At 44.4% G+C, this 14,158-nt stretch overlaps 1 protein-coding gene across 2 annotated transcripts in view; it reads left to right on the top strand.

Moving 5' to 3' along the window:
* LOC101161005 (homer protein homolog 3) overlaps positions 1–8,245 on the top strand; it is a 29,031-nt gene extending 20,786 nt beyond the window's left edge. The window contains exons 8-10 of one of the 2 annotated variants that reach the window (XM_020710794.3): positions 2,596–2,703; positions 3,614–3,694; positions 6,578–8,245. In XM_020710794.3, coding sequence (XP_020566453.1) covers positions 2,596–2,703; positions 3,614–3,694; positions 6,578–6,763 — 375 coding nt within the window. In that variant the 3' untranslated portion in view covers positions 6,764–8,245. The remainder of the gene's footprint in view (positions 1–2,595; positions 2,704–3,613; positions 3,695–6,577) is intronic. The other variant, XM_078934353.1, reaches the window with a different exon arrangement.
* The last annotated feature ends 5,913 nt before the right edge of the window (positions 8,246–14,158 follow it).

The following is a 14,158-nucleotide window of genomic DNA, read 5'->3' as shown; positions in this document are numbered from 1 at the left end:
AAAACCTCTACAAGCTCTGCAAAGTTCAAGACAAGAAAACAGCTTTGGGCATTTTTTTCCCACTGATCACAGAAATGAAGCAGACAAACGTCATTTGTCCTCTGCCAGACCAACCCTTCACTTCCGTTCATCTGCATTTAAACAACCATACTTTCTCTCTTGAACTTTTTCTGTTGCACGTGCGTCATTATTTCTGTTAAACCTGATATTCGTCAAAGACAACCTCGGCTACAGATAGACGGTAAAGATTTACATCCAGAGTCTGCAGTGGATGAAACTGAAGCAGCCTTCTGGACGAGCTGCACAAAAGGCCAACAGGTTTTTAACTCCTGCTGCAACGAGCTTTTGATGGTGAAATGTTCTGTGGTCATGACCTCAGGTTCACATTGCATCATGTCATATTTCTGCTTTGGTCAAGGTAGAAAAAGACGTTACCTCATTCAATCCAAAGGCGGCTCTCTAACCCCAACTTACCAGCGGTCCGGTCTGTTCAGCCTCTCTGCTGAGCGATGGTTCCATTCAGGTTTTGCTGAATTTGTGAAAACCTAGGTTGCAGTGACCTTGGGGTCAAAACTAATCTTTACTTTGAGAATCTGGACCTTGAAGTTTAAAGCCATGGTTTGAATCTAAAAAATGGAGAAATATCCTCTCTTGTTAAGAGGATGAGTCATTCAATTTGATGAAAAGTATATCCTCGTATACAGAAACACGCAGTTTGCACAGGACATTAAATATTCTGCTTCTGTTTGGACACACGCTGTGGGTTGTACTTAAATGGATCAATTTCTAGAGTTAACGAAGAAACAGACGCCCTTTGCAAAGTTCTCAGATCGGACGTTCAGCTGTCTGAATTATTCAAAGTGAAACCACTAACCCTTTACTTGGACAGGATCCAGCCCATTGACTGTATGGAGAACTGGACTGAGCGAGTATGATGTCACTCATAAAAAAAAGACCTACCTCCGGCTCCAGCCAAATAAAGCCGATTCGGTCCCCATTTTTCTGCAATACGTACGTCACCATGTTGGAGCCAGACAATGTTAATCAGCAGTGATTGGTTCAAGTAGGTCTGAGTCTACGTTTCTATGGCAACTACTGTGAGCTTGTTGGAAGTTCAGACCCCTTCCACTGAAAGGGGCTCGGAAGAATCTGTCAATCAAACAAAAGGCACCACATGCTTTTACTGATGCGTGATGCGTATGATTGGTGAGTTTGTAGCGTGAATAACTTGGGGGGGGGGGGGGGGTACCTAGGCCTGGGCCTGGGCCTGGGGCTGATAGAATCACTCCTCCTTTGGTTCTGGGATGGGGCGGGGCAACCCTATTGGGGCCTACAGTTGCTCTGGGCGACACCTACCATGGCGGCAGGGGTCTGGGGGAGGCAGGTAGGCAGGCTGGTTGGCCCTCTCCTGGGGAGGGGCTTTCTGGGGGATGGTGTGGGACCACTATTGGCTCGGGATCTCGGAGGTTTGTTGGCTTGGGGTCTCCACTAATGCAATGGGTGGTTGTCTAACCAGAGCTCTCCCAGGGGCGAGGCTTGGGGGCGGGGGCCTGGGCTTGCTCCTGGGAGCGGCTCTTTCTTGGCTCTTCTCTCTTTGTGGGTTGTGGGGGGCCTGGGGGTCGGCTCTCCAGGCAATGGGGCCCCTGGGCTGAGGAGACCTGAGCCCAATGCTTAGGGGGGCTGGGGGAAGGTTGTTTCACCAACCAGGGACCAGTTTAGCAGCTGTCCCCGACTTACCCTCTTCTTCATATAATCACTTATAAGGGTGATGGGGGGGTCAGCCTGCGTTGCACGTCAGGAGGAGCTACTCCGCAGTGGCCCCCCTCCCATTGTGTCGCATGGAAACAGGCCCCTCCTCTCTCGGTTTTAGTTGCACCTTAGAGATGTAGGTGGGGGGGGGGGGTGTTTGGACATCACTGTGAGTAATCGGAGGATGTCCTCACCTACCATCCAATTTTAACTGCACCCTTTACCACACAACAATTTACACTTGAACACACACACACACTTGCACATACAAGGAAGGTGGGACCTCAGATCTTCTGACCCCTACCCCATACTTTATGATTTACCCCCCCTCCTCCTCTATAACCACCTTCCTATCCCCCCCCCTCTAACATCCCTCTCTCTTCTTCCCTCCTCTTCCTTGGATGGATGGATGGATGCATGGGTGGGTGGTTGGATGGGTGGGTGAATGGATGGATGGATGGATGGATGGGTGGATGGATGGGTGGATGGATGGATGGATGGATGGATGGATGGGTGGGTGGATGGATGGATGGATGGATGGATGGATGGATGGATGGATGGATGGGTGGATGGATGGGTGGATGGATGGGTGGATGGATGGATGGATGGATGGATGGATGGATGGATGGATGGATGGATGGATGGATGGACAGACTAATTTCCATAGACCTCATCTCTTTGATGTTTCTTCTGTGTTTCTTCTTCAGTCTGACTGCAGATGAACAAATGTGACGCATCAGAGTTTGTAGCCACTAAATGTTACAGAGATCAGAATGGAGCTGACAGGCCGAGCTGGTACAGTCAGTCCTGACTTATCAGGTGTTTGGGTTTCCATCTTTTCTCTAGGTGGCTGAGCTGGAGGCGCATGGAGGCCAGGGACCCAGTGAGCTGCTGAAGAATGAACTGACTCAGTCCCTGGAGGAGCTGGAGGCCCTCCTCAAGGCCAAAGACGAGGTTCAAAGTTGTCTTCAGATAGATACAGTAGATAGATAGTCTTTTATTGTTGTTTGCACAGCTTTTACACTGATATACAATATTAATTCCAGTACAACCCGAACAAGATCAGACATACAACAAATACACATGTACATTTCAGAGTTGAGCCTTTAATATCTGAGCCAAAGTTGAAGAAGTTGTGTTTTAAATTCAATGTATGGCATAGGTCACCCCCACCCCACCCCACCAGAACAGCAGAAGTGACAAATGGAGGAAAAAAGACCAAAACAACTAAAACACATCTTGTGTTTTACTGTCAGTCTCTGTTTTCTGATACAAGTTCTAGTATATAGAAAACTCTAAAAGGCAACAGCTGTCATTGGACTGTTGTACCACGCTCTAAAATGTTGTAAACCAAAGTCACCAGCATCGAGTCTCCACAGCTTGGCAGGTTGTGTCATGCTGGGAACTGGTCTGGTCACTCCGCTGGGGGACAGTTTTCTGCTTTTCTACCAACATTTACCACTAAACAGCCAATGAGGCCATCTGGAAAACACTCTTCCGTGAGGACCAGCTTTGTCCTCTTGAAGGACAGAGTTCAGATCTAGATGTGATGGAAGGACACTTATTTGCAGGTTTGACCCTGGCCTAAGCCTTTATACTGTAAATACTGTTACACCATAAGCATCACTTAACCATATTTGGTCTAAAAATGATATTTTGGAATCTTATTGCAAAGTGAATATAATTGTCGCTCTAAATAATTTTCAATCTTAGAGTACTTCTCACTGTCTAAGTAATTTGTGCTGTCAGTGAACTGCTTTTCATTGACCTGCAAGAAAAGTAAATTAAATCATTTCACTTCAGCTCAACAAATGACAACATGTTATCCATATGATCGAACCGGCCATTTGTTATTCTTTTTCAGGAAATTCACATTTTACAGGGCAAGAAAGCTGAGTACCATGAAATGGAGCATGAGCGGGATAAGGCCATCCACAGGATGAGGGTAGGAATGTCGGCTGTAGAAAAGACGGTTAAGAAAGACGGTTCACCAGCAGACGTGACACATGGTGACCTCGCTGACCTTTCTGGTCCTAAAGAAAGAATGACCTGCTTAAGCCAGATGCTTTTGCAACTCCTGCGCAATTTCACCAAATTACATAACATTGTTGAATTAAATATTTCTTCAAGTGCAAACTCCAAACATGTCCCCCCACACCTCCCCGCACACACATGCACACAAACTCAAAGGTCACCCGGGTGAAAACTGCATGAATCATTTTAAACTTTTTTGAACTATTCCATTATAGTAAGATGAATCCCTCCATGTCCATTTACCTACCTCAAAGCAGATGTGAAAGACGTGACTGAAGAATGTGTTGCACTTAGTTTGAACACAAGGAGGTGCTGCTGTGCAGAGGATGACTTCCCCATTAAAGAAATATAAGTGAGAACGCTCCACGTAAAAACTCCAAATGAGTTTTCAAAGACAGATTTGAAGGGATCCATTCAGCATCATCTTCTGTTTCTACAGAACGATCTACATTCTACATTAAGAACCGGGCTGTCGTTTACTTTGGAGATGGTTGGTTTTTGTGCCGCAGACCAGAAGGTGGAACTGCAGACAGAGCTCATCACTCCCACTCTGTCTAACTACACTTAGAACAGTGCTGAGCTCTGAAGCACTATTACGCTGCGTTCACACCCAACGCGACTCGCACAGCGTCCAGTTTCATGTTAAGTCAATGTACAGAAGTGATAACAGGTGCTGTGGCGGGATATAAGCGTAATGGCGTGATTTCAGCATCATGGCGTGATTTCACAGTCACGACGTGAATTCAGCGTCACAGCATGATTTCAGCCTCACGGCGTGATCTCAAGCGTCATGGCGTGATTTCAGCGTCATGGTGTGATTTCAGTGTCACAACGTGATTTCGGCATCACAGCGTGATCTCAGCGTCATGGCATGACTTCAGCGTCACGGCATGATTTCATCGTCATGGCGTGATCTCAGCGTCATGGCCTGATTTCAGCGTCACAGCGTGATTTCAGCGTCACAGCGTGATCTCAGCGTCATGGCATGACTTCAGCGTCACGGCATGATTTCATCGTCATGGCGTGATCTCAGCGTCATGGCCTGATTTCAGCGTCACAGCGTGATTTCAGCGTCATGGCGTGATCTCAGCGTCATGGCCTGATTTCAGCGTCACGGCGTGATTTCAGTGTCACGCCTCGATTTCAGCATCACAGCGTGATTTCAGCGCCATGGCATGACTTCAGCGTCACGGCATGATTTCATCGTCATGGCGTGATCTCAGCGTCATGGCCTGATTTCAGCGTCACAGCGTGATTTCAGCGTCACAGCGTGATTTCAGCGTCACGGCGTGATTTCCGTGACAAATGAAACTCAAAAATCTGAAGTTTGCGGAAGTTGTGTTAACCAATCAGGAACTGAACTTTGACTTTTGACATGTTCAGTGACACAATCAGTGGGTGGAGTCCAAAACCAAGATGGGGGAGAAGCTGATCGCTCGCATCATGAACTTTATGTTATATGAAGATGATAATCAAATAGGTCCTCTAATTTTATTCTTATTTTTCCCTCCTTGGACTAATCCGGCACGGCAGGTCGTCAAACTGAGTCACAAAGGGGCGGAAACGCTGCAGAAAGCGCCGTCATTTAGGCGCCGTCATTCAGGCGCCGTCATTCAGGCGCCGCTCTTGCAGCAGGAGTGAAGCCCCCCGCACCGGGAGAGTCTCTGAATGACGTCATGACCCAGACATGTAGACAGGATTACCGATGCTTTTGTAGAGCCCTTCACCATAAATGAACATCATCCGTCACTTCCATGCATTGTGAATGAGACACAGACACCGCTCCATGTAGCGGTCAGGCTAAAAACATTTGGCAGTGGCTCCTCCCACCCGTGGCTTTGGCATCATGTTTATGAAGACCTTTTTGGACAGACATCAAGCAGCAAATTCGCCTCACATCCAAATGGAATCAGCAGGCAAAACGTAAATCCGCATTAGAGCGTCGTAGACAGATAGAAAGGCTGACTAAGAAGTTGCTGAACAACAATCAGAGCGTTTTCCTGCAGAAGACGGGAAGGATTGTCATTTTACAGACTCAGTGATCGTTTTAACCCTTGTTCTATCTTAGATGACCCCAGCCTTACATTGACGTGTTCTCCCTACCATGACAAAGGTGGATAAAGGTGGAAAGATTTCATGTAATCCATGGACACCAGTGAAAAACACAAATCATTGAAGAAAAAAGGTTCAGCGCACTGTCTAGTGGGTCTAGATGACCCAACTCCCAATGTTAAAGTGCCTAGGATAGCACAGGGGGTAAATTACAGTTATGGCAGGAGTACTTGAAGTTGTACTTCTAACTACCAGTGGGTGGCACTGCAGGAGTAGGACTCTGAGGCACATCGTTCCTCAGTTCTAAGGTTAACTTGATGCTGTAGCTACAACACTGTTAAGGTTTCACTGCATCACCCCTTGTTCACGCAGAGCTGAGCCATAATGTAAACCAGAAAACTGAGACAGCAGACAAATCCAAGAACGAGGACGTTTCCTCTCCTTTTCAACTTCTGAGCTCTTTGAAAGACTTTAACTGAAGATCCACTTTAAAAGGACTGTCAGCAGTTTATTAGATGAACCCCATATAAACGTGAGCCGTGTTGTTGTCATTACAGTAATGACTCTAGTGTCTAGGTGAATCGCAGTTGTACATGTAGGCATTAAACAAAGACTCACAATATCAACGGTGCGGTTTTTACTTTTACTGAGCACATTTTCCATCAGTGCATTTAGCACTGATGTTTATTTTAAAATCTAACTAGCAGAGTTTGCTGTTCTGGTTTCTGTTTGTTTACTGCAGGAATTGGAAATGCGAAACTCAGAGTTGGAGCGTCGAATCCAGAACACGGAGCAGAACCTGAGTAACTCCCTAGAAGACCGGGATCGCATGGACACAGAGATACAGAGGGCCATCGAAATTCTGGATATTAAGATTTTTGACCTGAATGATTTACGCCAGAGCCTTGTCAAACTTCTAGTGAAATAAAAACAGAGGACAGAAGACAAACCCACGATTCTGAGTCTGTAAACTCAAGGAGTCAAAAACAGATGACACTGTTCATCTGTTCACTCACTTGCTTTAGGTTGTTTTTAGGAGTTAAAGTCAGTAAACTAAACCAAATATGCGCTAAGTGCTTGAACAGGTCACATATTGAAATAGCTGCTTTTGGATTTTCTGTGTTAGGACATTTGCAAACACAAAAGCGATGTAGGAGCCAGATGCCTTGTTATGTCTTCTTTGCAACATAAACAGATATACAAGTAAGCAAACAAAGCAAAAAGGATTCTTTTTATAGATTAGTCCATTGAAGAGACAATAAAATATTCTTAGAGAATAAAAAGTTTAGTCGAGGAGATCAACACATAGCTATGCAGGGGAGGATAAATGCGGCCCGATGTGTGAATGTGCTTGAAATGATCAGTTAGTCTAGAATTTACATAAATACACATTAGGTCACATTACTGATGCAGTATTATGAAATTGGTGGGAATTTTTTTTTGTCCTCTCTCTCTATCTCTCTCTGTCTATATTTCTCTCTATATACACACAAACACATATAGTAAAGATTTTTTTATAGTAACTGCTTCCCTGCTCAACCAAACTTGGACTGGCAGAAAGCCTGAGGTGCCACATTTCCAAGGATGGGTGCATGTTTGCATGAACTCTGTCAATGCCTAACGCCTCATTTGCCGTTGACTCTTTGGTTTATTGGCTTCTTGAAGATAAAAAAATGGAATGCTGGTAAATGAAGAGGTTCTTCATCATCAAAACAGAAGCCTTGGTGGAGTGTGGGAGAACCAAACACAGCCACAACAGCCCAGCCCGGGACGTCCTCTTCATGCTGTTCACACACTAAAGTGGGATGACAGTCCTTCCTCCAAGCAGCTCTCTGGAATCAGCATGCGCATTAGCCAGTGTGGATGTGCTGCTGGCTTTGGGACAGATAGCATGCCTGTGCTGCCTATGCAGATCCAAAAAGTATTTACTACTGTTAAGGTTTCTAAAACTCCTGGACTATGATGGATGATGGAGTATGGAAATGCCACCTGACAGCACTCTGGGTCCACCAAAACATGCTTTTCTACACATCGTACCTTCAATCCAACAGAGCTAAAAAGTGAAAAAAAAAGTGGTGCAAATGGGCCGCTAAGTGAAAGACAGTCGTGGGAGCCCCATGAATCCAGGGATGGCCTGGGAGTCTGTACAGACTCTCTAGGCCAGTGGTCTTCAACCCTTCAATATCCTCGTGAAAATATATACGGGAATTTACCCTTTCTTTGATTTTACCTTCTGCTATGGACAATAGCCTTGACAGTCTGACTCTTTTTTCTGCTTGACAACCCCAATGAGAATTTGTCTGCAACTTTTGTCTTTATTTTTGAAGCCTTACTGTTTTCTTTTTAGAGTGTAAGTAAACAGCTTATTGACGGTCAGTGTTCAACTGTAAATAAAACAGAATGTAGCTACTTCAATGTTTCTTTATTGTTTCAAACCTTTGTTTTTGTTGTCTATATTGAGTATAAACCATAACTTTGATGAAGAATCAATTAAGAATACTTTATTATTGTGAAGCAGGAGATTAACATAATAATACATAATAAAATTAATATTTAATTTAATATCAGATTAAATGCCAATTTAACATGTACCAGTGTTTAAGATGACATAATATCAAGTTAGAGATTTGTATTGCTAAAACTATCTAAAGTAGTTAAAGGCCTTTTTGTGATCGCTTGCTCTATTTCACTTTCATTGGTAGTTTATTCTAAAGTCTATCTCTAAATATGCATCATTCCCAGGAAATGTTCACAGTATATGTTTGGGTCTCCCAAGTCTTTCTGGCCTCCTTCACTTCCAGCAGACTCAACTCAGCACTGGGTAGTGGTTGGTGGACAAGCCTGCCACTCTATTGCCTGAGTGTCCAAGACATGTGGCTGAAGGTTGCCTGAAATGACTACAGATTAGCTCAGATAATGCCTTTACAAATGCAACTTTACTCCTCAAAGGGTTAGGGCTTGGATTTGGCAATTTTTCAAAAAGTAGCATCAGAGCTGGAGGCCCAAAGGAAGACCCATGCACAACTCAACAGTGTGTGCTACACAGAGCAGATCAACATTTGTTTGTCAGAGGTTAACAATTGTTTTCAAGACTTTTGAAGACTTTTTCTCTGTGAGCCAGTTGCTGCATTCATGTGTAATCCATTTCAGGAAGATGCTGAGGTTGATCCGCTTGCATCACACATGATAACACTGTTGACCTTACAAACAGACATTCAGCTAAAGTCCAGAGCTCATGGACAGTTTTGAGACCTGCTAACAGACAAAAGGTTCCCCAACCCATCCTCCTGGTCATCTTTCCTTCCCTGGACTGAGTATGCACAGACTTCTCTTGCTTCCACCGCTACAGTTTGTCTCCATTTAAAGCCTCCTTAGGTTATCAACCCCCTCCATTCCCTACTGAGGAACTGGACCTAGCATTTCCCTCCATTCAACCTCAACCGGAACAATGTCAGAGGGTCTGGGAAAGGCCGTCTGCAGCCCTCCTTAAGCCTGCGGAGAAGTCAAAGCCTGATGCTGACAAACACTGCTCCACAGCACCCGCTATATCACTCAGAGCAGTCCGTTTGGCTGTTTTTAAGAAATATTCCAAGACTGACTCTCGTAAAACTTGGTCCCTTCATCATTGAGAGTGTCAGTAATCCCTCTGCAGTGTGCCCGAAGTTGCCTCCATCTCTCCCTGTTTATTCCACGTTTCATTTTTCCCAGTTGTCCCCTCTGGCTGGTCCTCCTCCTCCTGCCCGGCTTGTGGATGGCCACTCAGGATTTACTGTGCATCGGCTTGTTTGTGTCCACAGGCAGGGACATGGCTCCAATTTATGGTGAACTGGGAGGTTATGGCCCAGGGGAGTGCTCATGGGTCCTGTCGGCTCAGATCCTCAACCCCAGTCTCATGAAGGACTTCTACGCCTCCTGTCCTGTAGGGAGGGGTACTGTTGGGATCCATGTTCTCCCTGACCTTTCCTTTGTTTTTTTTCTCTTTTTTGACTCTGTAGGAGCTGGACGGAGAATTTTCTGCTCCCTGGTCTGCCCTTTCAACTAGTCTTGCCTTTCTCCCCTGTTCCCACTTCCCTCATCAAGATCCATTTTTTTTAGGTCTGCTCCCCCAGCCACTCACTGCCAGATTGTCCATGTTAGTGGAAGCTCAATCCTGCTGTCTGGACCTCTGACTTTTTACCAAGCCTGTTTTGTCTTCTGCCTGCTTCAAGCCATCAGTCCTGCTTAAAACCATCTGTCCTGCCCCCAACTCTACGCTGAAACATACAGACCTTAACTCCCCTCCAACCGCTGTCTGCTACTTCCATCTTCCGGATCCGTTCCTCACAGCACATAAACCATATCCTTCCAGCAAACCTAAGTCTTCTCTCTCCCCTTTCTTCCTCACCAGTTTCCTCTCAGAAATTAATTTCTGGTTTTCAAGCCCAACTTGTTTTTGAATCTGCTGTCAAACATGTATACAGGCCAAAAAAATGTCAGCATTTGTAAACATGCTATAAAAAAAAAGCTCTTAGTGTATTTTGGAGTTTGGCCATCATGTTCCTGTAAACCACATTTTTGGATACAATTCAAGGCTGTGTCCCAGTTAACTATTTCCTCACTGCTAAGTGGCCTTCAGTGCCTCTTTGTTCTGGGTCTCCTTTAGCCTTTTGAGATTTTTGCAACTGTCCCGCTGTAGTACCAGTGAACAGATCATTTTAAAAAGTCATCGCACTTTACAAGTTAAAGTAGGAATAAAATGCTATTGTAACCACAAAGCAGGTGTGTGCTCAGCTATGGAAGCATTTGTGTAGCATTATTAGAAGTAAAAGTCAAAACCAGAAATGCTTTTTCATTTTTAAAATGAAGCTGGATTTTTTGACTCAAAATTAAAATGAAAAAGCAACCCGCCAAACCGCTTTTTATTTTCTTCCTCAACACCGTTTATTTTTTCACTTAATTAAAATGATAAAGAAAATGGTATTTGACATATCATTTTCAAAAAGTTCTCTGGTAAATGTGTAGCAAAATTCATTTAGAAATGTCTTATTTGACAATTAAAATTGATTCACAGAAATGATTTTTCATTTTCAAAATGTAACTGCATCAAATGACTCAAAATTAAAATGAAAAAGCAATATTTCAAAATGCTTATTCATTTTCTGCTTAAAAATCGCTTATTCTGTGTCATAATTAAAACGAAAATGAAAGAGGGGATTGCATGTTCATTTTCACATCCACCCTGCGAACAGTGTCGCATAATTCAATTCGACTTAGCATTTCCAGAAGGGAGGCGGGGAGATGACGTCAGTGCTATCTCCGTGTGTCCGGCTGCTAAGATACACATGCTAGGAGCAGTGCGGCCAGGCTTGTAGCCTTGAGTTAGCGGGAGAGAAGAGGGCTTTGTGACGGTTGTGAACTCCTGATGATTGTACACAGCTTCTCAGGACTATGTAGCAGCATTTCTGCCTTCTGCGGTCCTCCTTTGGACTCACCACGGTTCGTTGAAACCCCCCCCAGACTAGCTTTATCTTCGGACCAGCAGCCGGATCACTGAAGGTGGAATTGCTGCTATGCAGATCTGAGAAACTGTAAATCATCCTATGAATTTGTGTTTCCAGTGGTGTCCAGACAAAATAGAGGCTGATGTAACTCCCACATATTTACATCCAAGATGCAAGATCCCCCATGGCTAAATGTTTGTAGCATGTATTAGCCTAACGCTAACCCTTCTACGCGGTCCTTGCAGCCAAGAAAAAAAAGCTCTGACCGCACGGAGTTAAAAAATTATGAGCGAGCAGACCCTTAATAATAATCATAACAGTAATTAAAGGACATTTAGAAGATACGTGTTGGTCCAACCAGCAAACGGCAAACATTTAGCAATGGTGAAATCAGCTAGAGCTATAGATGGAGCTCCAGTTGTCCTCTAACAGCAAAATCAGCGCTGAAGTTTAGGATTTAGGAGATAGTCTCCTGCAGCTTCGCGCTGATTTTGCAATGCCGCAATGAGCATCTTGGATGTAAATATGTGGGAATTACATCAGCCTTTATTTTGTCTGGACACCACTGGAAACACAAATTCATATGATGATTTAGAGTTTCTCAGATCTGCGTAGCCGGTCCGAAGACAAAGTTAGTCCCGGGGGAAGTTTCGACAAACCGCGGTGCATCCGAAGGACTGCTACGTAGTCCTGAGAAGCTGTGTACAATCATCAGGAGAGCACAACCGTCACAAAGCCCTCTCCTCTGCCGCTAACACAAGGCTACAAGCCTTGCTGCACTGCTCCGAGATAGGGATGGGTATCGTTAAGGTTTTACTCTTATTGATACTGCTTATCAATCCGGTATTTTAACGATACTCTTATCGATACTTTTTGAGGATGAAAAATAAATAAATAAATAACAAAATAAGAACATAAAGCGTTTGTTTTTTTCCTCATTATGCAACAACATTGTTTTTTTAACAAAACATTTTACTTTATACATGAGAATGTTCCATACAGGACATTTATTTAATTATTTTTATTCTTCATGAGTGTGATGTTTCCTTTGTTCTTTTGTCAATTTTCCACAGCCTTGATAGACTTTTCTGTCTGTCAAACACTCAGAGATAGGTTAAGTTAAGTTTAGTTTAGTTTAGTTTAGTTTAGTTTAGTTTAGTTTAGTTTAGTTTAGTTTAGTTTAGTTAAGCTAAGTTAAGTTAAGTTAAGTTAAGTTAAGTTAAGTTAAGTTAAGTTAAGTTAAGTTAAGTTAAGTTAAGTTAAGTTAAGTTGAGATGATGGAAACAAATTCACTTTGATTCAGACTCCTATTTATTTATTTTTCTTTAAATCCAGTGAACCCAATAAATTATTTCAATTTTATGGATGACAACTATCATTAGTTATTAATTATTATTAAGTTTTACGTGGAAACATCCCCCCCACCAGATGCTTTGCCGTTGTGGTTGCGCTCTGGTCCAGTACCGCTTTTGCCTCTGACCACTTCGTGAAGTGATCCGTGGCCACCAGGACATACTGGTTACCGGACTCAGTGACAGGACAGGGTCCCAGTATATCTACAACAACCGTGTCCATTGGCCCCTCCGCCAGGTAGTGCTACAGAGGGGTACGTGACTGTTATGTGGGTCCCTTGTGTGCTGTGCAAAGCAAAGATCACAGCAGTGGACATGCAATTCAGCAGCCTGTCGACAGCCCGGCCAGAAGAATTGTGCCCTCAGCCACCTCACCGACTTTGTATTTCCGAAGTGGCAAGCACCAGCCGCCCCGTGGACCCAGTGGAGCACCTCAGTCCATAGAGAGGTGGGCACAAAGAGATGCAACCAGTCTTGACCTGCCCCTGGTGCCCACCAGCACCAATACAGGACACTATTGTGGAGCTCCAGGTTACCCCACAGGGGGTGTAGCGTCCTCAGCTCTGGATCACCAGCTGACATGATACATGCCTACTGGCTAAAGAAACTCATCGCACTCCATGAGCACCTGGCAGCACAAATGAACCAGCTGCTATGGGACTCACCCCTAATGGCTAACAGAAGGGACAATGATCCTGACCCAGAAGGATCCCTCAAAGGGTGCAGTCCCAACCAACTAACGGCCAATAACCTGTCTCTCCACAACATGGAAGCTCATGTCTGGCATCATTGCAACCAAGATTAATAGGCACATGGATCAATTCATGAGTAACACACAGAAGGGCATTGGTAGAGACTCCAGAGGAGCCAAATACCAACTCCTGGTTGACAGAACAGTCGCTAAAGACTGCGGGTTACCCCTTAACAACCTGTGCACAGCCTGGATTGATTACATGAAAACCTATCACTCGATGCCACACACATGGATCACTGAATGCTTGGAGCTGTACAACATCAACAGGACTCTAAGAGCCTTATAGGAAATTTGAAGAAGCTGTGGAAAACCACCCTTGAAGCCAAGGCAAGCCACTTGCACAAGTGTCCATCAAATGTGGGATATACCAAGGTGATGCTCTGTCCCCACTGCTGTTCTGCATAGGTCTGAACCCCCTCAGCCAAATAATCAACAAGACTGGCTATGGATACCGACTCAGAAATGGGGCCAACATCAGTCACCTCCTCTACATGGATGACATCAAGCTATATGCTAAGAGCGAGCGTGACATTGACTCCCTGATCCACACCACCTGGATCTACAGTACTGACATTGGGATGTCATTCGGGCCATTGGACCAAACGGACCACATGAAATAAATTTCTGTTGTAACTTCGTCCAGCCAAATGTTATCTTCCTTTGTGCAAAAGGTTTAGTCAGGAGAAGTGAGCATCATCATTTAGTAAAATACACACAGAAATCACAGCAGTAGCCTT

Source organism: Oryzias latipes, chromosome 17 (assembly GCF_053564925.1).
Source record: "Oryzias latipes strain Hd-rR chromosome 17, Olatipes_Hd-rR_3.1".
In the NCBI taxonomy this organism is placed as follows: Eukaryota; Metazoa; Chordata; class Actinopteri; order Beloniformes; family Adrianichthyidae; genus Oryzias; species Oryzias latipes.
The sequence above is the reverse complement of the archived record's forward strand: the minus strand, read 5'-3'. Positions and strand labels throughout refer to the sequence as shown.